Source organism: Mesoplodon densirostris, chromosome 12, assembly GCF_025265405.1.
Source record: "Mesoplodon densirostris isolate mMesDen1 chromosome 12, mMesDen1 primary haplotype, whole genome shotgun sequence".
NCBI classification, from domain to species: domain Eukaryota; kingdom Metazoa; phylum Chordata; class Mammalia; order Artiodactyla; family Ziphiidae; genus Mesoplodon; species Mesoplodon densirostris.
This window is the reverse complement of record NC_082672.1, coordinates 15,601,175-15,627,528: the sequence shown is the minus strand read 5'-3', so window position 1 is coordinate 15,627,528 and position 26,354 is coordinate 15,601,175. Positions and strand designations below refer to the sequence as shown.

Genomic DNA, 26,354 nt, shown 5'->3' with positions numbered 1-26,354 from the left:
AAGTGAAATCTATAGAGTGAGTTACCATTTCTTTGGCTTTTTTCTTCTTCTTCTTCTTAATTCCACCCAGCATTTCTGACGGAAAGACTGTGGATGATCAAAGGGATATGTTGTGGAATTTTCTCAATAAAACCCTTAACAACTTGAAATATTTGAGTCATGTTGGAGAGGATTTTTCCCCCATGCTTTTCTTAAGGTCTGATTTATTTAAGCACAGTGTAACCACTTTTGATGTTTAAAATATATTCAGTGTTTGGGAGCAAAGTTCTGTATAAGCAGTTAGTCTTTCTTTAAAAACATCACTAAATGAATACAGATGCAAAACCACAAACATTTTCATCACCAGGACCGACACACGAGCGGAGATTGACTTGGTGTGTGAGCTTGCAAAGCGGGCTGGCGCCTTTAATGCAGTGCCCTGCTATCACTGGTCGATTGGTGGGAAAGGGTCGGTGGACCTGGCTCAGGCTGTGAGAGAAGCTGCAAGTAAAAAGAGTCGTTTCCAATTCCTGTATGATGTGCAGGTAAGATCCAACACAATGATAATGGTGCCTGACGGGTCTTGCACCTTAACTGTATGCCAGGCCAGTGCTGAGAGCTTCACATGGGTTGTCACAACAGCTCTGCAGATAAGGAAACCGAAGGTTAAATAAGTTAAGCCAACTGATGAGGTCCTATTGCCGAGGGACCCCAGCTCCTTGCCCCCAAGCCTGTGCTCTACACTCAGCGCAGAGGGGTTTTGGAGTACAGGGTTCAACAGGGTTTGCACAGGAGCAAGACTTTTGAGCAACTTCATAAAGCATGGGATATCACGGGCAGTATTTTCCTTGTCCGTTTCTGCTATAGCCCATTTGCACCATGGTTTTCTTGAGCTATGCCTAGTATATTTTAAAAAAATTTTTGAATTGTGGTAAAATACATCATAACATAAAATTGACCATCTTTACCATTTTTAGGTGAATAGTTCACTAGTGTTAAGTAGCTTCACATTGTTGTGCAACCACCCTCCTTCTCCTTAGGTCTTTTCAAATTGCAAAATCGAAACTCTGTGCCCGTTAAACACCAACTCCCCATTTCTCCCTCTCCTCTTTTGCTGGCTATCTCATACCAGTAAGCCATAAAGTTTGCCCCTTTTTTGACTGGCTTATTCACTGTCTCAGTCCTTTCAGGCTGCTGTAAGAAATACCATGGTATTGGGTGGCTTATAAACAACAAAATTATTACTCATAGTTTTGGAGGCTAGGAAGTCTAAGATCAGGGCATCAGCAGACTCGATGTCCGATGAGGGCCTGCTTCTTATTTCATAGATGGGAGTCTTCTCACTGTATCCTCATATGGTGGAAGTGGGGAGGGATCTCTCTAGGTTGTCTTTTTATAAGAGCACTAATCCCATTCATGAGGGGTGCACCCACATGACCTAATCACCCCAGAGCCCCATCTCCTAATGACATCAACCTAATCACTCCCAAAGGCCTCAGATGCTAATATATCATCCCACTGGAAATTAGGCTTCAACATTCCAATTTGGGGGGACACAAACATTCAGTCTGTAGCACTTACTTAGCATAATGTCCTCAAGGTTCACCCATGTTATTGCATATGTCAGAACTTCTTTCCTTCTTAAGGCTGAACAACAGTCCATTGTATGTTTATGCCACTTTTTTGCTATCCATTCATCTGTCAATGGCCACTTGGGTTGCTTCCACCTCTTGGCTATTATAAATAATGCTGCTATGAACATGTGTATAAAACTGCTTCCAGTTCTTCTGGGCGTATACGCTGAAGAGGAGTTGCTGGATTGTCTAGTATATTTTTTAAGCACAGCTGGATAATGAGGGTTCAGTCAGAATATCTGAACTTCTCGGGACCTCACTCTTCTTGGTTCATCTTTGCTGCCACCCAAACATCTGCATTCTGGATTTGCTGGCTCCATCTCTGGCTGTTGGGTTTGTCCTCATAGGTAGTCCGTGGTTGCCAGAGTACTCAGGCTTCAAACTGGTGGCTTCTCTGGTTCCTTCATCCCTCACAAATTCCGTTCGTCTTGAGTCTAGAGTTACATCATGAAGCACACGATGATAACTTTATGGCTAAGGAGGGCTTCTTGTCTGCCAGGCATACGGGCCACTTGGTGCTTGTTAACTTCTTTAGTCCTCACTTCCCCGATGGGTAGAAACGGTTGCTTTTCCCATGTTTTACGTACAAGGAAAATAAAGCAAACAGAGGTTCAGTAAGCTGCCCTCTGTCCCACAGCCAGACAGGGGCAGAGCTGCGGGGGTGTGTGTGGAGTGATGGAGGCCATCATCCTGCGCTGTCATTCAGAATCCACCACCGTGTTCAGAAGTGGGAGTTGGGGGCTTCCCTGGTGGCGCAGTGGTTGGGGGTCTGCCTACCGATGCGGGGGACACGGGTTCGTGCCCCGGTCCGGGAAGATCCCACATGCCGCGGAGCGGCTGGGCCCATGAGCCATGGCCGCTGAGCCTGCGTGTCTGGAGCCTGTGCTCCACAGCGGGAGAGGCCACAACAGTGAGAGGCCCACGTACCACAAAAAAAAAAAAAAAAAAAAAAAAAGTGGGAGTTGGGATGGGGAGGATTCCTCTCAAATGGGCAACAGCTGAGTGACCCACCTGAAGAGGAAGGACCATGATGGGCAAAGAATCCATGCCAAATGGGGTCACTGCAGGCAGTTGATAACTGTGGGAGGAAGGATTTCAGGAGTGAATTGGGATGGTCAGCTCAGAAAAGGTGTGTCGTGTTCAAAGGTCATTTTATGAGAGACCCTAATGTTCTGTCTTATAGAGGTGGTGGGGCAGGATGTGGCAGTGGGGAGGGTGGTGGGCTTGGGTTCTACAGGAAGAAAAACGTCCTGATGAGAAGCTGTTCTCTGGAGATGCTGAGCATAATATAGATGTAGCCCTGCAGTGGGCTTATCACGGGGAAGGAAGCCAACTCAGATGGTGGCTGGCCAAGGTAATCTTGTGTTCCTTCCTGGGCCTTGATGCCCAGGTAAACCTTGCTGGGTTGAGGGTGATTCGGTCATGAGGGTGCAGCCCTCATGAATTGGTGCAGCTCTTGGCCTTTTTACACAAACAACTGTCAGGAAACCCTCAGACCACCGCCCCACTCTGATCGTGAACTGCCCCACTCTGATCGTGAACCACCCCACTCTGAGTGGCAATGGCAGTTTTTTTGTTTGTTTGTTTGTTTTTAGTAAAGTTATTTATTTATTTATTGGCTGCGTTGGGTCTTCGTTTCTGCGCGCAGGCTTTCTCTAGTTGCGGCGAGTGGGGGCTACTCGTTGTTGCAGTGCGCGGGCCTCTCATTGTGGTGGCTTCTCTTGTTGCAGGGCATGGGCTCTAGGCGCACGGGCTTCAGTAGTTGTGGCATGTGGGCTCAGGAGTTGTGGCTCGTGGGCTCTAGAGCGCAGGCTCAGTGGTTGTGGCGCACAGGCTTAGTTGCTCCACGGCATGTGGGATCTTCCCGGACCAGGGCTAGAACCCGTGTCCCCTGCATTGGCAGGTGGATTCTTAACCACTGCACCACCAGGGAAGCCCCGCAATGGCAGATTTTAAACAAATGATTTCACAAAGTGTGGCTTTTTCAAGGAAACCATCCAAAGTGAAAAGGTCAGTAAATAGATGCAATGTTTTGTGAGTTGTGCTGTCTTAAACATGTACTATCCCTAAAATGAACCCTTTTCCTTTCCACCAATATCATAATTTTTTTCCTTAATTCCCATTTTTTGTGGAGATAATGCTATTAAAATGTCTGCTCTTCTGTGAAAAGGGGAACAGTTTTATAATAATGTGGTACAAAGTCATATTTGATAGGATTCTTGCCTCCTTTGCCCACATACACTATTCCCTTTTCTTATAACACAGAAATTAGCTGCGTAATTGCTTCTTAGAGAATCAGCGGCGCAGCCTATTATTGCTACATGACAGTTTATGAAAAGAGCTATTGCTGCTTCTGGCTCACTAGGGACTGTCTCCTTGATAGCTCTGTCGCTCACGCTGGTGAGTCAATTTTCGATAATATAAGACCATTTCCAATCTTGTCTTGTAACGGTGTAGAAATCTGAAGTCATCGTTGCAGGCAGTAACAGAGCACAACCTCCCTCCCGCCACAATTTCGTGCATAGTCAGTGTTGGTGAGCCTTTGTGGACTAAGTAATGGTTTTCTTTTTCTTTTTTGTCTTTCTTTTTTGTTTTTAATTTCTACTTAAGTAATAATGGTTTTCTTGAAAACCTTTAATTCCCTTTGTTTTCCCCCCATGACTAGCCCTTTGATGCTGGACAGCTCAATTAGGTATCAGACTGCCCCACAGGAAAAAAAGAAGTGACAAAATGCTTTTGGATAAAACACCCTGCTGCCTTTGCTTCTCTGCACCAGCTGGGCTTCTGTGTGCCTTTTGCTATCATCCCAGACTCTATTCCACCAAGAATGTATTCAGCGCAGGATTGATGGCCTCTTAGTTCCTGCTCCAGCCCCGCCCCAGTCTTGTGTTACAGGAGAAAGACACCTGAGCTCATTGGAGAAATTGGAAATAGTGTCGGAGCACAGGGCATGATTGCTTTTGTGTGGGGAGTAGAAATCGTCTCAAAACCCCAAATGGAAAGAGGAACAGCTTGAGAGAAATAGTGTTCACCTGACCTCAGTGACACTGTAAGGCCAGACAGCTCGCAGAGCATGAGGCCTTCGATGACGGTTCCATTAGTTAAAGCGAGAAACAAGCTGCTCTTCCGACTCGGGAGTCTGTGCTGAACTTTGAAAAATTGAGGGAAGCAGCCACTGTTCTCTAGAGAAAATTCTGCACCTCTTTTACCAGAGTAGCTTCTAATTCAAGAGGAGGCAACTTTTGTTCATGGTACTAGAGGTGGCTGTTGATTATTTCAGAAAAAAAAAAAATTTTTTTATACAGTAGGTTCTTATTAGTTATCTGTTTTATACATATTAGTGTATATATGTCAATCCCAATCTCCCAGAATAATAATTTTTAAAATATGGAATAGGAGGCAGTGGCCTAATTGTTCAGGGGAAGTTTATCATGTGAGAATTGATATATTTAAACTTGAACTACACTGCATCATTTCCTCTCAACCATTAATGATGATCATAGCCCCCTTTCCTTTTAAGGAACAGTTAGAAGTCCTCCCCAAAACCTCTCTTTTCTGTTATTACTTTTGGCAACTATATCTTTACAGTTGACTAATATATCTCCATATCTGCAAGCACCCAGGAAAACAGTATAGCAGATGAAAAAACGAATCTGTATTTACACTTTATTAGCTGACAAATCCCTCTTCCATACATAATTTCAAATATATCTCATCCAATCCCATGGGCTATGTGAGCTCAACTCTATCTTAAATGCAGAAATAAGAGTTCAGAGAAGGTGAGGGACGTGCCCCATGACAAATGGACACTTGATGGAAGAAGTAATGTATTATAGTTAAAGGGGTCATTCAGAATTGAGTTCAAATCTTTTTTTTTAATTGGACTATAGTTGATTTACAATGTTGTGTTAGTTTCAGGTGTACAGTGAAGTGATTGTTATACATATACATCTCTTCATTCTTTTTTAGATTCTTTTCTCATATAGGTTATCACAGAATATTGAGTAGAGTTCCCTGTGCTATACAGTAGGTCCTTGTTGGTTATCTGTTTTATGTAGAGTAGTGCATGTGTGTTCATCCCAAACTCCTAATTTATCCCTCCCCCTTCCCTTTCCCCTTTGGTAACCATAAGTTTGTTTTCCATGGCTGCGAATCTGTCTCTGTTTTGTAAATAAGTTGATTTGTATCATTTATTTAGATTCCACATGGAAGCAATTATCATGTTATTTGTCTTTCTCTTTCTGACTTACTTCAGTATGATAATCTCTAGGTCCATCCATGTTGCTGCAAGTGGCATTATTTCATTCTTTTTATGGTTGAGTGGTAATCTGTCGTATATATGTACCACATATCTTATTTATCCATTCCTCTTTCGGTGGACATTTAGGTTGCTTCCATGTCTTGGCTATTGTAAATAATGCTGCTATGAACTTTGGGGTGCTTGTATCTTTTCTAATTAGAATTTTCATCTTTTCCTGATATATGCCCAGGAGTAACTCTATTTTTAGTTTTTTAAGGAACCTCTATACTCTTCTCCATAGTGGCTGTACCAATTTACATTCCCACCAACGGTGCAAGAGGGTTCCCTTTTCTCCACACCCTCTCCAGCATTTACTGTTTATAGACTTTTTGATGATGGTCATTTTGACCTGTGTGAGGTGATAGCTCACTGTAGTTTTTATTTGCATTTCTCTGATAATTAGTGACGTTGAGCATCTTTCCATGTGCTTTTTGTCATCTATATGTCTTCTTTGGAGAAACATCTATTTAGATCTTCTGCCCATTTTTGATTGGGTTGTTTCTTTTTTTGACATAGAGCTGTTATGACCTGTTTACATATTTTGGAGACTAATCTGTTGTCGGTAACTTCATTTGCAAACAGAGTTCAAATCTCTATGGGACCTCCCACTATGGATATAAATGTGGACAACTCTCTGAGCCTCAGCTTCCTTATCTATAAAATAGTGTCTGATATTAACACCAACTTCACCCAGTTGCTGTGAGGACCAAATGAAATGTCCTGGAGTAAAATGCTGGGGCATAGGAGGCTGGTAATCTATGTTAGCTCTTCCTTCTGTCACTTTCACTTCAGGAAGAGAGGGGGTTTCCTGAATTGACCTTCAAGAATTGTCTTGTAACTCAGGTAACCTGGAGGTCGGGCTCAAGGGTTGGTTTCCTGTACAAGTGTGTTAAAACCAGCAATTAGCAGCCCCTAGTGTACCAGGAAAGAAAGCCACCCCCAAATTAAAGCAAGACATTTAGCATTCTTTCTCCATTAGAATTGGGAGCTATTAGTGATTCAATAGAAAGTCAGTAGCTTTTGCAAAGAATGTATGGCACCGAAAGTCCATCTGAATATTGTTTGTTAAGTCAGGAGTGAAGGTTGAAAACCATCTCCACATCCCTCCATATCCTTCCTCTAAACTCGTAAACATTTAGAGGTGTAACCTTGACAGCATGAGAAGATGGTGTTTGTTTTTATTAAAAGGTCTTTCCTGTTCCTTGTGTGAAGCCATTCTCTTGATCACAGCAGGGCTAGAAGCAAGGGAGATCAAAACAGACCAGGAAGACTCCATCTAGGGCCACAGCCAGCACCGCAGATTTCTGAACTATTGCACTTTCACTGCCTGTCTGTTTAGGAGTGTTTTCTCCCCTGCTGGCAGGGGATTGAGGGGTGGGGGAGTTCGTTGATTATTGAGGAATTATGTGTTATATTTTTTAAGGATTCAAACCAGTTGTTGGTAAGGTTTTGAGTTATCCTTTAATTGGACTCCGGGCCTCAGCCAGCAAAGAGAGCCTCAAATTTTAAGGAAATAAATAAAAATGCATATGTATAAGTATTTGTATGTATGTATATAGAGTATATGTGTTCGTGTGTGTATGTGTATATTTTTTTAATTGTGGTGAAAATATATGTAAAATGAAATTTCCCATTTTAACCATTTTTAAATATATACAGTTCCATGTATTTAGAATATATAAAAATGTATACATAAATACTATATATGTAGTTTTAATTCATAGAACTTAAAACATACATCTCTGTATGTCTTTTGTATTTCATAGTAATTGCTAAACAACAGTCTAAGAAGAAGGGATGACCTTTCTTTTTTTATTTTTAATTAATTAATTAATTTTGTTTTGTTTTTGGGTTTCTTTGAATTTTATTTAATTTATTTTTTTATAGAGCAGGTTCTTATTAGTCATCAGTTTTATACACATCAGTGTATACATGTCAATCCCAATTGCCCAATTCATCATACCCCCACCCCGACCCCCTGCAGCTTTCCCCGCTTGGTGTCCATACGTTTGTTCTCTACATCTGTGTCTCAACTTCTGCCCTGCAAACTGGTTCATCTGAACCTTTTTTTCAGGTTACACATACATGAGTTAATATATGATATTTGTTGTTCTCTTTCTGACTTACTTCACCCTGTATAACAGTCTCTAGATACATCCACGTCTCAACAAATGACCCAATATCATTCATTTTTATGGCTGAGTAATATTCTATTGTATATATGTACCACAACTTCTTTATCCATTCGTCTGTCGATGGGCATTTAGGTTGCTTCCATGACCTGGCTATTGTAAATAGTGCTGCAATGAACATTGGGGTGCATGTGTCTTTTTGAATTATGGTTTTCTCTGGGTTTGTGCCCAGTAGTGGGATTGCTGGATCATATGGTAATTCTAAATCAGTTTTTTAAGGAACCTCCATACTGTTCTCCATAGTGGCTGTATCAATTTACATTCCCACCAGTAGTGCAAGAGGGTTTGCTTTTCTCCACACCCTCTCCAGCATTTGTTGTTTGTAGATTTTCTGATGATGCCCATTCTAACTGGTGTGAGGTGATACCTCATTGTAGTTTTCATTTGCATTTCTCTAATAATTAGTGATGTTGACAGCTTTTCATGTGCTTCTTGGCCATCTGTATGTCTTCTTTGGAGAAATGTCTATTTAGGTCTTCTGCCCATTTTTGGATTGGGTTGTGTGTTTCTTTAATATTGAGCTGCATGAGCTGTTTATATATTTTGTAGATTAAACCTTTGTCCATTGATTCATTTGCAAATATTTTTCCCATTCTGAGGGTTGTCTCTTCATCTTGTTTATGGTTTCCTTTGCTGTGCAAAAGCTTTGAAGTGTCATTAGGTCCCATTTGTTTATTTTTGTTTTTATTTCCATTACTCTAGGAGGTGGGTCAAAAAAGATCTTGCTGTGATTTATGTCAAAGAGTGTTCTTCCTATGTTTTCCTCTAAGAGTTTTATAGTCTCCGGACTTACATTTAGGTCTCTAATACATTTTGAGTTTATTTTTGTGTATGGTGTTAGGGAGTGTTCTAATTTCATTCTTTTACATGTGGCTGTCCAGTTTTCCCAGCACCACTTATTGAAGAGACTGTCTTTTCTCCATTATATATCCTTGCCTCCTTTGTCATAGATTAGTTGACCATAGGTGTGTGGGTATATCTCTGGGCTTTCTATCTTGTTCCATTGATCTATGTTTCTGTTTTTGTGCCAGTACCATATTGTCTTGATTACTGTAGCTTTGTAGTATAGTCTGAAGTCAGGGAGTCTGATTCCTCCAGCTCCATTTTTTCCCCTCAAGACTGCTTTGGCTATTCGGGGTCTTTTGTGTCTCCATACAAATTTTAAGATATTTTGTTCTAGTTCCATAAAAAATGCCATTGGTAATTTGATGGGGATTGCATTGAAGCTGTAAATTGCTTTGGGTACTATAGCCATTTTCACAATATTGATTCTTCTAATCCAAGAACATGGTATATCTCTCCATCTGTTGGTATCACCTTTCATTTCTTTCATCAGTGTCTTATAGTTTTCTGCATACAGGTCTATTGTCTCCCTAGGTAGGTTTTTTCCTAGGTATTTTATTCTTTTTGTTGCAATGGTAAATGGGAGTGTTTCCTTGATTTCTCTTTCAGAGTTTTCATCATTAGTATATAGGAATGCAAGAGATTTCTGTGCATTAATTTTGTATCCTGCAACTTTACCAAATTCATTGATTAGCTCTAGTAGTTTTCTGATGGCATTTTTAGGATTCTCTATGTATAGTATCATGTGATCTGAAAACAGTGACAGTTTTACTTCTTCTTTTCCAATTTGGATTCCTTTTCCTTCTTTTTCTTCTCTGATTGCCATGGCTACGACTTCCAAAACTATGTTGAATAATAGTGGTGAGAGTGGACATCCTTGTCTTGTTCCTGATCTTAGAGGAAATGCTTTCAGTTTTTCACCATTGAGAATGATGTTTGCTGTGTGTCTGTCATATATGGCCTTTATTATGTTGAGGTAGGTTCCATCTATGCCCACTTTCTGGAGAGTTTTTATCATAAATGGGTGTTGAATTTTGTCAAAAGCTTTTTCTGCAACTATTGAGATGATCATATGGTTTTTATTCTTCAATATGTTAATATGGTATATCACATTGATTGATATGCGTATATTGAAGAATCCTTTTATCCCTGGGATAAATCCCACTTGATCATGGTGTATGATCCTTTTAATGTGTTGTTGGATTCTGTTTGCTAGTATTTTGTTGAGGATATTTGCATCTATATTCATCAGTGATATTGGTCTGTAATTTTCTTTTTTTGTAGTATCTTTGTCTGGTTTTGGTATCAGTGTGATGGTAGCCTCATAGAATGAGTTTGGCAGTGTTCCTTCCTCTGCAATTTTTTGGAAGAGTCTGAGAAGGATGGGTGTTAGCTCTTCTCTAAATGTTTGATAGAATTCACCTGAGAAGCCATCTGGTCCTGGACTTTTGTTTGTTGGAAGATTTTTAATCACAGTTTCAATTTCATTACTTGTGATTTGTCTCTTCATATTTTCTATTTCTTCCTGGTTCAGTCTTGGGAGGTTATACCTTTCTAAGAATTTGTCCATTTCTTCCAGGTTGTCCATTTTATTGGCATAGAGTTGCTTGTAGTAGTCTCTTAGGATGCTTTGTATTTCTGTGGTGTCTGTTGTAACTTCTCCTTTTTCATTTCTAATTTTATTGGTTTGAGTCCTCTCCCTCTTTTTCTTGATGAGTCTGGCTAATGGTTTATCAATTTTGTTTATCTTCTCAAAGAACCAGCTTTTAGTTTTATTGACCTTTGCTCTTGTTTTCTTTGTTTCTATTTCATCTATTTCTGTTCTGATCTTTATGATTTCTTTCCTTCTACTAACTTTGGGTTTTGTTTGTTCTTCTTTCTCTAGTTCCTTTAGGTGTAAGGTTAGATTGTTTATTTGAGGTTTTTCTTGTTTCTTGAGGTAGGCTTGTATAGCTATAAACTTCTCTCTTAGAACTGCTTTTGCTGCATCACATAGGTTTTATTTATTTTTTTTTTTTTGCGGTATGCGGGCCTCTCACTGTTGTGGCCTCCCCCGCTGCGGAGCACAGGCTCCGGACGCGCAGGCTCCGGACGCGCAGGCTCAGCGGCCACGGCTCACGGGCCCAGCCGCTCCGCGGCATATGGGATCCTCCCAGACTGGGGCACGAACCCGTATCCCCTGCATCGGCAGGCGGACTCTCAACCACTTGCGCCACCAGGGAGGCCCCACATAGGTTTTAGATCATCGTGTTTTCATTGTCATTTGTCTCTAGGTATTTTTTGATTTCCTCTTTGATTTCTTCAGTGATCTCTTGGTTATTTAGTAATGTATTGTTTAGACTCCATGTGTCTGTGTTTTTTACATTTTTTTCCCTATAATTCATATCTAATCTCATAGCGTTGTGTTCAGAAAAGATGCTTGATATGATTTCAATTTTCTTAAATTTACTGAGGCTTGATTTGTGACCCAAGAAGTGATCTGTCCTGGAGAATGTTCCATGCACACTTGAGAAGAAAGTGTAATCTGCTGTTTTTGGAAGGAATGTCCTATAAATATCAGTTAAATCTATCTGCTGTGTTGTGTCATTTAAAGGTTCTGTTTCCTTATTTATTTTCATTTTGGATGATCTGTCCATTGGTGTACATGAGGTGTTAATGTCCCCCACTATTATTGTGTTACTGTCAATTTCCTCTTTTCTAGCTGTTAGCAGTTGTGTTATGTATTGAGGTGCTCTTGTGTTGGGTGCATATATATATATATATATATTTTTTTCTTTTTGTGGTACGCGGGCCTCTCACTGTTGTGGCCTCTCCTGTTCCGGAGCACAGGCTCAGCAGCCATGCATAGCTCACGGGCCCAGCCGCTCCGCGGCATGTGGGATCTTCCCGGACTGGGGCACGAACCAGCTTCCCCTGCATCGGCAGGCGGACTCTCAACCACTGCGCCACCAGGGAAGCCCGGGTGCATATATATTTATAATTGTTATATCTTCTTCTTGGATTGATCCCTTGATCATTATGTAGTGTCCGTCCTTGTCTCTTGTAACATTCTTTATTTTAAAGTCTATTTTATCTAATAAGAGTATTGCTACTCCAGCTTTCTTTTGATTTCCATTTGCATGGAATATCTTTTTCCATCCCCTCACTTTCAGTCTGTATGTGTCCCTAGGTCTGAAGTGGGTCTCCTGTAGACAGCATATATATGGGTCTTGTTTTGTATCCATTCAGCAAGCCTGTTGGAGCTTTTAATTGGAGCATTTAATCCATTCACTTTTAAGGTAATTATCGATATGTATGTTCCTATGACCATCTTCTTAATTGTTTTGGGTTTATTTTTGTAGGTCCTTTTCTTCTCTTGTGTTTCCCACTTAGAGTAGTTCGTTTAGCATTTGTTGTAGAGCTGGTTTGGTGGTGCTGAATTCTCTTAGCTTTTGCTTGCCTGTAACGCTTTTGATTTCTCCCTTGAATCTGAATGAGATCCTTGCTGGGTAGAGTAATCTTGGTTGTAGGTTCTTCCCTTTCATCACTTTAAGTATATCATGCCACTCCCTTCTGGCTGGTAGAGTTTCTGCTGAGAAATCAGCTGTTACCCTTATGGGAGTTCCCTTGTACGTTGTCATTTTTGCCTTGCTGCTTTCAATAATTTTTCTTTGTCTTTAATTTTTGCCAATATGATCACTATGTGTCTCAGAGTGTTTCTCCTTGGGTTTATCCTGTATGGGACTGTGCTTCCTGGACTTGGGTGGCTATTTCCTTTCCCATGTTAGGGAAGTTTTAGACTATAATCTCTTCAAATATTTTCTCGGGTCCTTTCTCTCTCTCTTCTCCTTCTGGGCCCCCTATAATGCGAATGTTGTTGCATTTAATGTTGTCCCAGAGGTCTCTTAGGCTGTCTTCATTTCTTTTCATTCTTTTTTCTTTATTCTGTTCTACAGCAGTGAATTCCACCATTCTGTCTTCCAGGTCACTTATCCGTTCTTCTGCCTCAGTATTTCTGCTATTGATTCCTTCTAGTGTAGTTTTCATTTCAGTTATTGTATTGTTCATGTCTGTTTGTTTGTTCTTTAATTCTAGGTCTTTGTTAAACATTTCTTGCATCTTCTCGATCTTTGCCTCCATTCTTCTTCTGAGGTCCTGGATCATCTTCACTATCATTATTCTGAATTCTTTTTCTGGAAGGTTGCCTATCTCCACTTCATTTAGTTGTTTTTCTGGAGTTTTATCTTGTTCCTTTAGCTGGTACATAGCCCTCTGCCTTTTCATCTTGTCTATCTTTCTGTGAATGTGGTTTTTGTTCCACAGGCTGCAGGATTGTAGTTCTTGCTTCTGCTGTCTGCCCTCTTGCTGGTGATGTGATTCTATATAGATAAAATTCAGCATACTGCTAGTGTTGGACAGTGTCCTGCAGAGGCTGGGGGTGGCTGTGGCTCAATGTGAGGACAAGGACACTGGCAGCAGAAGTTCTGGGAAGTAATCCTTGGTGTGAGCCCTCCCAGAGTCTGCCATTAGCCCCACCAGAGATGATGACCTTTCTTTTTATGCCCTTATCCCTGTCTCCTTCTCAAGGCCTTTGACCTCCTCTGGCTCTTTCCTGCTTGTCCTCAGACCTTCCCTTGGTCTGCCTGTTCCCACCAGTGCTTTCTTCAGCTCTCTCTTTTCCTCCCTTTGTGCACTTGAATGTTTGGCATGTTTTATAGGAAGCTGTCCCTTATATATTTCCAGTCAGTTAAGTGTCTCATTCAGAATCCGTGTCTCTTCCCTGTGCTCTCCTGTTCTACTTTCTTATTTATGGCTGAGCTCTGGTCATCCATCCTGAACTGCTTCTAGCCCTTCCCTCATCAGCCTCTTCTCCTCTTGCCTCCTTTTCATGATTCACCTCCAAATTCCCACATGCTTCAATACCACATCCTTCTGCAAACACATCTTAGATCGCTATCAAAACTAGATTGTTGGGCTTCCCTGGTGGCGCAGTGGTTGAGAGTCCGCCTGCCGATGCAGGGGACACGGGTTCGTGCCCCGGTCCAGGAGGATCCCACATGCCACAGAGCAGCTAGGCCCGTGAGCCGTGGCCGCTGAGCCTGCATGTCCGGAGCCTGTGCTCCGCAACGGGAGAGGCCACAGCAGTGAGAGGCCCACGTACCACACACACACACACACACACACAAAAACTAGATTGTCGTCCAACACTGGCCTCTAGGTTCTTTGTCCAGACTCCGTTGGCCAGCAGTGTATCACTCACCTCCTTGGCCTACCCCTACCGCTGCCTTACCCATCTGTGTTTGACAGGTCTCTTCAGATCTGAACCTATTGTTAGATCCAACCCAACTTTCTCAATGCATCCTATTCAGCCCTTTGTGATACTGGCAAAGCATCCCACAGCTTTGTCTCCTTGAAGCTAGAAATAGCACCTGATGAGAAAGAAACAGTGGTCTATATCCATTACACTTGTACATGTCACAAGGATTCCTATAATTTCATTTAAGTGCTTTCTTTTAACAAAAAATGGAATGTCACTATGGCAAAAGTTTCTAGAAATGCATTATTTCATCCAAAATTTTGGGCCAAGCAAGAAAGACAGGGATGTAACATGAACTGTCAATGTCCCACCACGTGTTAGCTGGTCACCTTCCGCCATCACTCCATCCATCCCTTGGTCTTTCTGACTTAAATTCAGAGGACACGAGAGGACTCAGTAGGGAAAGCATCCATTTTCTCAGCCTGAAAAGAAAGCAACATTATTTAAATATGATCACAGGTGTACTAAAGACCACTTGAAAAGGAAAACGACAACCTTAGGACTGGGGGAGGAAATTACTCAAAACAGCACAGGCTTCCAATCACCCCAGGATCTGAGAGGTTAGGGATTTGTCTTAGCAATCATTTTATTTCAGAAAATGATGTATTTTTCCTTTCATGAAAGTAGTTTACTCCGCTCTTGAGTGAGACTTTTAATCTTAGACCAGAAGATTTTTCTTTGACAGCACTGCTCCAGTAGATGAATGAGGGAAGTATGACTCCTGCCCAGGAAAACAGAGGCCAGACTGCACCTCGTGTTCATTCATATTAGTCTCACAACACACTGAGGTTTGCAAGTAACTTCATGCCAGGAGGAACAACAGATGTGTCATACATGCATATCATTAGGCCAAGCAAGTGCTCGGGCCACTACCAGCCATTCCCCCTCCTTTGGGTGAGATCATTAAAATCACCTATTCCTCTATATTGCTTTCTTTTGGCATTGCTGTAATGTTCTGTTTAAGAGTATAGGGCTTCCCTGGTGGCGCAGTGGTTGAGAGTCCGCCTGCCGATGCAGGGGACACGGGTTCGTGCCCCCGTCCGGGAAGATCCCACATGCCGCAGAGCAGCTGGGACTGTGAGCCATGGCCATTGAGCCTGCGCGTCCGGAGCCTGTGCTCCACAATGGGAGAGGCCACAACAGTGAGAGGCCCACGTACCACAAAAAAAAAAAAAAAAAGGAGTATAGAGCACAGGGCTTCCCTGGTGGTGCAGTGGTTGAGAGTCCGCCTGCCGATGCAGGGGACACAGGTTCATGCCCGGGTCTGGGAAGATCCCACATGCCACGGAGCAGCGGGGCCCATGAGCCATGGCCGCTGAGCCTGCGCATCCGGAGCACAGGCTCCACAAGGAGAGAGGCCACAGCAGTGAGAGGCCCGCGTACCGGAAAAAAAAAAAAAAAAAAAAAAAAGAGTATACAGCACAGGGAACTCTGCTCAATATTTGTAATAACCTAAATGGGAAAAGAATTTGAAAAAGAACAGATACGTGTATATGTGTAACTGAATCACTTTGCTGTACACCTGAAACTAGCACAACATTGTAAATCAACTATACTCTAATGTAAAATAAGAATTAAAAAACAAAACAGTGGCTTCCCTGGTGGCGCAGTGGTTGAGAGTCCTCCTGCCGATGCAGGGGACGCGGGTTCGTGCCCCAGTCTGGGAGGATCCCACATGCCGCAGAGCAGCTAGGCCCATGAGCCATGGCCGCTGAGCCTGCACATCTGGAGCCTGTGCTCCACAACGGGAGAGGCCACAACAGTGAGAGGCCCGTGTACCACAAAAAAAAAAAAAAAAAAAAGAATAAAAATAAATAATAAAATAAGCACTTTATTTTTAAAAATAAAATTCAAAATAAAAGTTTTTAAAATTGTTTAAATAAAATTAAATTAAGAATCAAAAAAGGGAACAATAGTGAGGAAAAAATCCTCAACTAGGAGTAAAAATCTAAAATTTTCCCACTAGGGCTTCCCTGGTGGCGCAGTGGTTGAGAGTCCACCTGCCGATGCAGGGGACACGGGTTCATGCCCCGGTCCGGGAAGATCCCACATGCCGCGGAGCGGCTGGGCCCATGAGCCATGGCCGCTGAGCTTGTGCGTCCGGAGCCTGTGCTCCGCAACGGGAGAGGCCACAACAGTGAGAGGCCCGCGTAATGCAAAAAAAAAAAACAAAAAAAAAAGCATAAAATTTTCCCACTAGAAGAAACAAAGTTCAAATGAATTCATATTCAATGAGCAAATTTTAAACACAAGGCTCTGTATATCACTCGAGATTGCTCTGTTAGACACTATGTTGATCCCTTTGCATATTTGGTCCTATGAAATATAGTCCTCAAGATGTCCAACTACAGGAAATTGGACAAAGAAAATTCCTGTGACCTGAAATAAATCAAACTGAAGGCAAAAAACAAACAAAAACGAGTATACAAGGTAACCCTTGTGATTTGAATGTGAATTCCTTATTATCATTATTTCACATGGACAAATGCGGACTTTGAAGCGATGAGCCTTTTTTCCTTTCCCAGACCCCAACTATGTGCAACATGTGTCCTGGTTGTCTTAGGAGAGTGAGATTCTTTTGGGATTCTGGGTTGACCTGTTGCTCAGGACCAACAAGCCAGTGGGACGAGCCACTCAAGGAGCTGGCTCATGGCAGTCAGCACGTACACCTTGGGTAGCTCAGATGTGCTGGTTTCTAGCCAGCGACATGCTTTGTGTCAAAGACACAAGGGTCTGTTGTTCTCACTCACAACGCAGAGCTGCTCCCATGACACCAGGGGGATGTTGTAGTGAAGCCCTTGCTCCTGGTGGAAGCTGGTTTCACATTACATACTTTTATTTGAGGTACAGGAAAGGCCATTCACCAAACTGCACTTGTAGGTCATTGAAAATTCATGCTTCATTTTAAATACAAAATACAAATTGAAATAATTACTGTATGTCCAAAGATTTTTATTCAACTTACAAATTTACTAATTGATTCCTCTCTTTAAATACTTCATGAGCATTGAAGTACTTCAAGCCAACATCACAGCGTAGGAACACTTTACTTATGTGAATTCTAATCTAGGCTTTGGTAAAACAAAAGAACAATGTAGTTTTCATTCAGTGTAATGGCTGAGGAAATAGCAGTGTGTTTCAACACTTCAACAGTTATGTGCTTAAGAGATAGTGGAATATTGATAATAGAGTATTGTGTCATGTTTTCATGGGTCTTCTAAGAGACCTTCAGGGCTGCTGACTTTAGAACCTGACATCTAAGTAAGATGAGGTGCCACTATATTATAAAGCCTTCATACTTCTTTATTTTCCTCAATTCTGTCAGCTTCATTTTTTTTAATTGAAGTATAGTTGATTTACAATGTTGGGTTATTTTCTGGTGTACAACAAAGTGACTCAGTTTTACATATATATATATATACATATATATATATATACACACACACACACACACACACACACACACACACACACAGACTCTTTTCAGAAAAGAATATATATATTCTTTTCAGACTCTTCCATTATAGGTTATTACAAGATATTGGATATAGTTCCCTGTGCTATACAGTAGTACCTTGTTGTTTATCTATTTTATATATAGTAGTGTGTATATGTTAATCCCAAACTCCTAATTTATCCCTCCCCGCCTTTCCCTTTTGGTAACCATAAATTTGTCTTCTTTGTCTGTGACTCTGTTTCTGTTTTGTAAATGAGTTCATTTATATCATATTTTTAGATTCCACATATAAATGATATAATATTTGTTTTTTTCTGTCTGAATTACTTCACTTAGTATGATAATCTCCAGTTCCATCCATGTTGCTGCAAATGGCATTATTGCATTCTTTTTCATGGCTGAGTGGTATTCCATTGTATATATGTACCACATCTTCTTTATCCATTCAACTGTTGATGGACACTTAGGATGCTTCCATGTCTTGCCTATTGTCAGTAGTGCGGCAATGAACATTGGTTGCATGTGTAATGAGTCCAGTGGTCTTTTCAAGAAGGATATGCTCTCTAACTTTGAGTAACATAGCTTCTATAAGCCTGGATCACCACATCTACATAAGGAATGTGGTAAAGAGTGAAGACCCCTACATCCTCCAGCCTACCTTCCTGGTGCCACTGGTCATAGAAAGCTATTGACATTTAAATTAACTAAAATTAACAGCTCATTTCCTTGGTTGCACTAGTCCCTTTTCAACGACTTACTAGCCACATGAGGCTGGTGGCTACTAGCCTGGAAAGCATGGCTGTAGAACATTTCCATCATCACAGAAAGTTTCCATTGGAAAGCTCTCTTCTAAAGTAGTTCAGTTATTTTTATACGTGTAAGAGGTTTGGGAGGAAATTAATGAATATGTTCAGAATTATATTCTTGGTGAAGATGGAGATTTAACATAATGTTAGTTCCAAAATGATCAAAGATCCTAGTATAGACGCCAGGCTTTGTGAAGTAGCTTATATATGAGTATGTCGAGCATAATACAAACAGAGTAGTCCCTCTTTCCAGAAAAAGCCTCGTCTTTGCTGCCATTCACACCTTGATGTGTGCCGTTCTCCTTGTGTGAAATAATCTTTCCTTTTATTGCTTATTAAAATCTTTCACATCCTTCAAGCACCATTCAAATTCCTTTTTAGGTCTTACCAACTTATGCTGACTTCCATGCCGTCCCCTGCAATCTGTGATCTTCCAACTTTAGTAGTAACGTAGAGGCAGAGGCTTTATCACACACTCCATCTGTCACACTTTACTGTGTCATTGTCCCCACCCCATCAGACATTCTTTGTACACAAAATCTCCGAAATTCTTTGTACACCATGACATCTTGAAAGTACTTGCCACAGATGGTTGTTCATTCAGCAGATGTTTGTGGAGGGCCTACTGATTGGAAGTTACTATCCTAGACATCAGGGAAGGAGGAAAGAGGTGGCAAATAGATAAATTTGTAAATATTTAGGAAGTTGGAGCAAAGCCAGGGATGATTAATGCGTACCCATTCATAATTTATTTTACCATTTTATCTGTTTTATAAAAACTACCACTTAAAATGAGCAGTACAAGTGAATGTCAAGTTCAGATCAAGATCATTGGACATGAATTTGGCTTTTTTCTTTTTCTTTAAAGATTACACTGCTCCCCAAAGTTGAGCAGGGAAGCAGCAGGAAGTTCCTTTCCGGCTGTCACAGTATAAATAGAAGGTATACAGTGGAGCTGCCTTATCAGGGCAGGTTTTAGTTTTTATATTAAACTCAAAAGTTGTGTTAACTGAGATGTTCTTTTTATTTATTTACTTGTACACATAGGTGAAAGAGATTAATTGTAGCAAGAGTCCCAAGAGAATTTTGGTCTTGGGATTTCTAGCTCCATGAGCTGAAACACAGTATTTATCCAGTGTGGGGCTGTGAGACACATACCAGGTGGTGATGGTCCCTCTCGTAGGCACACGTTGGACAGTTTTGTGCATGTCGAGGCTGGCGAGGGAGTGTCATCTCTGGGGCTGGCGAGGCTGAGGTTGGGGCATGGGAAGTGCAGGATACCGGGAGCTGGTCATGGTGGTGCTGGGATGCTCCAGGCTCTGGCACCTGAGGGTAAGGAGGGGAAACAAGTCGCCTGACTGGGACTCACTCACACCGCCAGCCCCTGCGCCCCTGCTCTGCCTTCTGTTTGAGTCATCCTGTCATGTGTGGTTGCAGTTTTCCCATAGGAAATAAGACCACAACTACACAGTTCACAAAGTCAGCCTGGCACTTGCTTGAAATTTCCACAACACTTTCAAATAAACATTAGACAGGGGGCTTCCCTGGTGGCGCAGTGGTTAAGAACCTGCCTGCCAATGCAGGGGACACGGGTTCGAGCCCTGGTCCGGGAAGATCCCACATGCCTCAGAGCAACTAAGCCCGTGCACCACAACTACTGAGCCTGCACTCTAGAGCCCATGAGCCACAACTGCTGAGCCCACGAGCCACAACTACTGAAGGCCGCGCACCTAGAGCCCTGCTCTGCAACAAGAGAAGCCATCGCAATGAGAAGCCCGCGTGCCGCAACGAAGAGTAGCCCCCACTCGCCTCAATGAGAGAAAGCCCGCGTGCAGCAACAAAGACCCAAGGCAGCCAAAAATAAATATAAATAAAATAAATAAATGTATTTTAAAAAAGAAAACATTAGACAGGAAGGCAGTTTAGTTGTTGATAAAAATGTATATTTCCTTATACCCCAAAGAATTGAAGTCTGGAAGAGAAATATTTGTCCGTTCCCCCCACACACACACTTTTAGCATAGCAGCATTATTCACAGTAGCAAAAAGGTGGAGACAACCCACGTCCATCAGTGGATGAATGGATTTTTTTTTAATGTGGTATGTCCATACAGTGAAATATTATTCAGCCTTTAAAAGGAAAGAAATTTGTAACATGCTACATCATGGTTGAACCTTGAGGTTCATGCTAAATAAAATAAGCCAGATGCAAAAAGATACATACTGTATGATTCCACTTATATCAGGTACCCTGAGTAGGCCGATTCATAGAGACAGAAAGTAGAAAGGTGGTAGCAAGGGGCTGAGGGGAGGACAGAATGGGGAGTTAGTGTTTCACGGGTACAGTTTTAGTTCTGCAAAATGAAAAGGGTTCTGAGGGTTGGCACCACAACAACAGGAATGTGCGTAACAGTACAGAACTGTATGCTTCAAAATGATTAAGATGGTAAATCTTCTGTTATGTGTATTTTACCACAATTTAAGATTAAATATACGTATTCCTTGAAAAAAAATTTGTTGTTTAAAAACTAAAAATAAGTCAAATACCCACTCACACTAATTCCTTCATTGTCATCCATTTACTATCACCTTGTTCACGTGTGAGTTTTTTTCAATTATTACCTTATAGAAAAGTCACGCTCACTTTTCCTTTCCAGATCCATCTAGAGTTCAGTAAATAGTGCATTCTGTTCATTAAATGTGTCATGAGTAGTACTAATCTGTTTTGTTGTTGTTTTGTTTCACTTCCAGGGAAAACATAAGTCTTTAGTTAGCCCTATTGCCCTCACACCATCATAATAATATTACATAAGGTTTGTGCAGCGTGATATTTGTAACACACTGCGTGGCTTCAGTGCTTGGAGTGAAATGAGTACAGCAGCATATTCACCTCTCCCGCTAGGAATGAGGTTGCATGATTCAGCCAGATTTAAGGGGCTGCATTCTTCCTTAGCCCTCCTGTCCCACAGCAGCCCACAAACCCCCCACCTGAGCTGCTCTAGAGGGCTGGAGGAGCGCAGGTGAGCCAGGTTGCATGAGACCTATCACACTGCTTGGGTGACACCGTATTCTGTGAGCTGCCTCCCCCTGAAAAAGCGTTAACCGTCGCATCACATGGATCCTTGCTCTGTCAACAGGAAGGTCAGAAAATATGTATTCATTTATTCAACTGTATATTGAGAGCCTACTCTGTAGTCCAGGGGCTGTACTGTATCCCACCTCCACGTGAACAAGAGGTGGTCCTTGACCTCAAAGAGCTTATAGGCTATTCTCAATTCTTCAGCTAATGAACATGGAATCTTTCACATTAGAAGTCACACTCGAGGTTTTCTCTAGCCCAGACTCAACTTTGCACTCATGCGGTAATTCTCCTGCAGCAACCCTGGAGCCATACTCGGCTTACCCTGAACTCTGCCAGAGTAAAACAGCTCTGGTTATTATAGCTTTTCCTTAAACATTTCCTTCTAATTTCTGTCCTTGCTTCACCTTCTGCCTTCCTGGAAAATAACGATCATTTCTTTCTAGAGTTGTCCCTTCTAGAGGTGGAGATTCTTCTTCTTTTTTTTTTTTTAAAGAATCAACTTTATTTATTTTTGGTTGTGTTGGGTCTTCGTTGCTGTGCGTGGGCTTTCTCCAGTTGCGGCGAGCAGGAGCTACTCTTGTGGTGCGCAGGCTTCTCTTGTTGCGGAGCGTGGGCTCTAGGCGCGCGGGCTTCAGTAGTTGTGGCACCCGGGCTCAGTAGTTTCGGCTCGCGGGCTCTAGAGCACAGGCTCAGTACTTGTGGTTCGCAGGCTCAGTAGCTGTGGTACACAGGCTTACTTGCTCCGCAGCATGTGGGATCTTCCCGGACCAGGGATTGAACTGGTGTCCCCTGCATTGGCAGGCGGATTCTTAACCACTGCGCCACCAGGGAAGTCCTGAAGTGGAGATTCTTCTCTGATTTCTCTTATGACATGGTTTACAAAAGGCCCCTTACCACCTGGTAGATTTCAGCATCAGAGTTTGATCCTGGCACTGTTACCATCCGAGGTCCATCAGTGCATCCCAACAGGGCGTGGGCTTTGCTAGCAGCCACTCATTGCCAGGCCCTGCTGAACCTCTGGTGCCATGTTAACACCCAGGTCAGAGCATTACAGGGCTATCGGATGGCAAAGAAGAGAACGCCCACGTGTGATTGAGGACGGTCAGTACAGGCTTCCTGGAGATGCTGGCCATTGAGATAGATCTTAGAGCGCTCAGGGAGTTTTAGCAGAGGTGATCTTGAGTTTTTCTTACTTAGGTACATTTTAAGAAGGTTAGACTTGCAGTAGAGTGGGGGTGGGTGTTAGAAGTGAAGAAACCAGTTAGGAAGCTTTCATGGTAGGCGAGACCTTTTAACATCTCAACCAAGAGCACTTTGAAGGGTCACCTTCCCCACATCCTCACCCACGCTTGAAATTCTCATATTTTCAGTTTTGCTGATCTCACGGTTGTAAATTGTTTTTTCATCATTTTAACTTGCCTTTCCTTGATCACTAATGAGATTGGGCATTTTTTCATATTGTTATTAGTCACTCTTTTGCCTAGTATTAAATATTTGTTTGTCTTTTTCTGAATTTGTGGGAGTTTTATGCATTCTAGTAACTAATCTTTTAAATATTTGCAAGCATCTTCTCCCAAACTGTTCCTTATGCTTTATCCTTATTTCTGATGTCTTTTTTTTTTTAATACAAGAAACTTTAAATTTTGATGTCAGGTCTATAAATCATTTCCTTTAAGGCGGAGTCTGTTGTTACCTTGTTTAAGAAATCCTTCCGTACCTCAGGATAATAAAGAGAGTTCCCCAATTTTTTTCCCCAATATGTAGAGTTTTGATTTTGAAGATTTTGCCTTTGTTCCATATTGGACTTATTTAGGGGCCTGGTGTGAGGCAGGAATTTAATTTTATTTCTCCAGCCAAAAGTCAGTTGAATAGTCAGTCCTTTCCCTGTTTTGTGCCATGTCTACTATATACTGTCCCACACCTGCTGAGGTGTCCTTCTGTGTTCTTTGTTATCTTCCCTTGATTAATCATCTCATCCTGTGCCGATACCACATGGAATTAATCAGCATAGTTTTGTAGTATGATTGATACCTGGTATGGCAGGTCCCTTATCTTTGTTCTTTTGGTTTTATTTATTTTTGAAGTTATCTTACCTATTTATGCCGTTACTCTTCATTATGAATTTTAAAATTGATTTTCCAAGTAACCTAAGTGCTCTTGGGATTTTTATTGGAATTGGATTGAACTAATAGATTAAGTTTGAGAGACTGACCTCTATTCAGTGTTGCGTCTCCTCATCCATGAACAAAGTATTTCTCTCTGTTGATTCAGATCCTCTTTTATGTCCTTCAGCGAAAGATCATAATGACTTGCACCTTCATTTCTTTTTTATTTGTTGAAACATCCAATATTTCAGTTCCAGACCACAGAGCAACTCTACAGTAATAAAAACTGTAGTAATAAAAAATACATTTTAAAGTAGTTTGGGGTACTATCAGATTGGCAGAGCAGAGCTAGCTTTTATTTTCTCCTGTTAGGTAACTCTCCTCCTGTATATATCAGCAGTAATTCATGCAAACGTACCACTTGCCACTGCCCAGCAAAGTCCTTGAGGTGGGCCATGAGAGGCTTCCGCCCCTTGGCTGACGTCCATTCCATCAGCACTTGGTCCAGCAGCCCTTCACTGAACAGTACATCCACCAACCGTCTTCATTATACCTATGTGTTTTCTACCCACAGCGAAATTAGGAACAATTTTGTCAAATGCTTTGCTTGAATTAAGAGTCACTTTATCCATGGCACATTGCTTTCCTAATGACCCATCCTTGTTTCTGAAGGCCACTTTTAGTATTTTACTAGCAACCTATATCCAAGTGTTGCGTCCAACATTGTGGAAGATTTTTCCATCTCCTCCCCACACACTTATTTGCCCATATCAAGTCTTCTCAGATTTTTCCCATTCTCCTTGTTGTGTCATAATTTGCTAAAGTGACACTAGGTTCAACCTCTGGTTTTCCAATAAAGTGTTTGATCACATTAGCATTTATATTAAAATCTCAACCCATTCCTGCTCACCAAAAAAAAAAAAAAAAAACCGATTTGTTCTTTAGAACTGCTACATTTCTGTCATATAACCCAAGTTGAGACCCACTTAAACACCAGCACTATTTAGTTAGGAGACTTATGTTCTGACTTAAAAGGTCAATAAAAAGCATAGTATAAACTACATTTTTTAAAAGGATGCAGTGGATAAGAATGATTTAACTAGGGGCTTCCCTGGTGGCGCAGTGGTTGAGAGTCTGCCTGCAAATGCAGGGGACACGGGTTCGAGCCCTGGTCTGGGAAGATCCCACATGCTGCGGAGCAACTAAGCCCGTGAGCCACAATTACTGAGCCTGCGAGTGCGGAGCCTGTGCTCCGCATCAAGAGAGGCCGCGATAGCGAGAGGCCCGCGCACCGCGATGAAGAGTGGCCCCCGCTTGCCACAACGAGAGAAAGCCCTCGCACAGAAACGAAGACCAAACACAGCCATAAATAAATAAATAAAAATTTAAAAAAAAAGAATGATTTAACTAGATAAGCAGCCTCTGAACTGGCTGAGCATCTAAGGCTTCTTACTTGCTAGTTGATCTCCGATATGGAAATTTCAGGACGTTAAGGATGATAGAAGAGAAAAGTGTTTGCTTCAAATACTACAGCTGATGAGGAGGGAATCTGGTCGTGAATTTTAAGCAATTACAGAAAATCTCACTAAGCTCTCCCTTAATTCTTTAACCAGATTGAAGTTAACGATTTTGTTGTCATTTGTGTTTTCCCAGCTTCCAATTGTGGAAAAGATAAGAACCATCGCCCAGGCTGTCTATGGAGCCAAAGATATTGAACTCTCTCCGGAGGCACAATCCAAAATAGATCGTTACACGGAACAGGTAAAAGTTGTGCATTTAGGGGGGAAAATCCAGTTTAGGCTTTTGAAATTATTCACCTTGACTGGAGAGCTGGTGTATGTTCCACCAGCTGAACTTGACTTAATCTACTCTGTGGTCTACAAAAATTGAATTAATGTCCTTGGGTAGGACGTTAAGTGTAGTTATGGTGAGAGTACACACATCATTGACTTTTATGGTTATAAATTTGTCTAATAACAGGTGGTGTCCATGTTTATCTGTGTGTGTGATCTTTAGCCCCTGCTAGTCAGCCAGAAACACTGAAACTGTTCTTGGATGTGCAGCAGTGGAGTCGAGAGTTAAATAATCTGTGGTGCTTCCTGCTACTGTCTTAAAAATGGTAGCATGGTGCCAGGTTAGTCAAAGAGGACTGCAGCACATAAAGTTGGGGGTGCTTGGTATTCTTTCTTATACAAGTGTTTCATTGGCTTGGGGCTGAGATTGTCCACAATGGCCGAAGGCTCCATCACCTTCTGCCGTGCACATGGCCAAGATTCAGCAGCGAGAATCTAGTCTTGTACTGGTTATGTCAAATAGGCTCCACTGCAGCGTGTTCGGCCACCTTAACCAAAGGGGCCTTGTGCCTCAAACCCCCCCTCCCGTTTGCTGTGATCAGATAGAAGTCAGAGCTCTTCAAGAACTTGCTGGCAGGGCTTCCCTGGTGGCACAGTGGTTGAGAGTCCGCCTGCCGATGCAGGGGACACAGGTTTGTGCCCCAGTCCAGGAAGATCCCACATGCCGCAGAGCGGCTGGGCCCGTGAGCCATGGCCACTGAGCCTGCGCGTCTGGAGCCTGTGCTCCGCAACAGGAGAGGCCACAACAGGGAGAGGCCGCTTACCGCAAAAAAAAAAAAAAAAAAAAAGAGCTTGCTGGCAAAAGAGC

At 42.0% G+C, this 26,354-nt stretch overlaps 1 protein-coding gene across 3 annotated transcripts in view; it reads left to right on the top strand.

Moving 5' to 3' along the window:
• MTHFD1L (methylenetetrahydrofolate dehydrogenase (NADP+ dependent) 1 like) overlaps window positions 1-26,354 on the top strand; it is a 205,301-nt gene that overhangs the window by 123,310 nt on the left and 55,637 nt on the right. For all 3 annotated transcript variants that reach the window (XM_060114711.1, XM_060114713.1, XM_060114712.1), the window contains exons 24-25: window positions 347-524; window positions 25,347-25,454. In XM_060114711.1, the coding sequence (XP_059970694.1) occupies window positions 347-524; window positions 25,347-25,454 (286 nt within the window). The remainder of the gene's footprint in view (window positions 1-346; window positions 525-25,346; window positions 25,455-26,354) is intronic.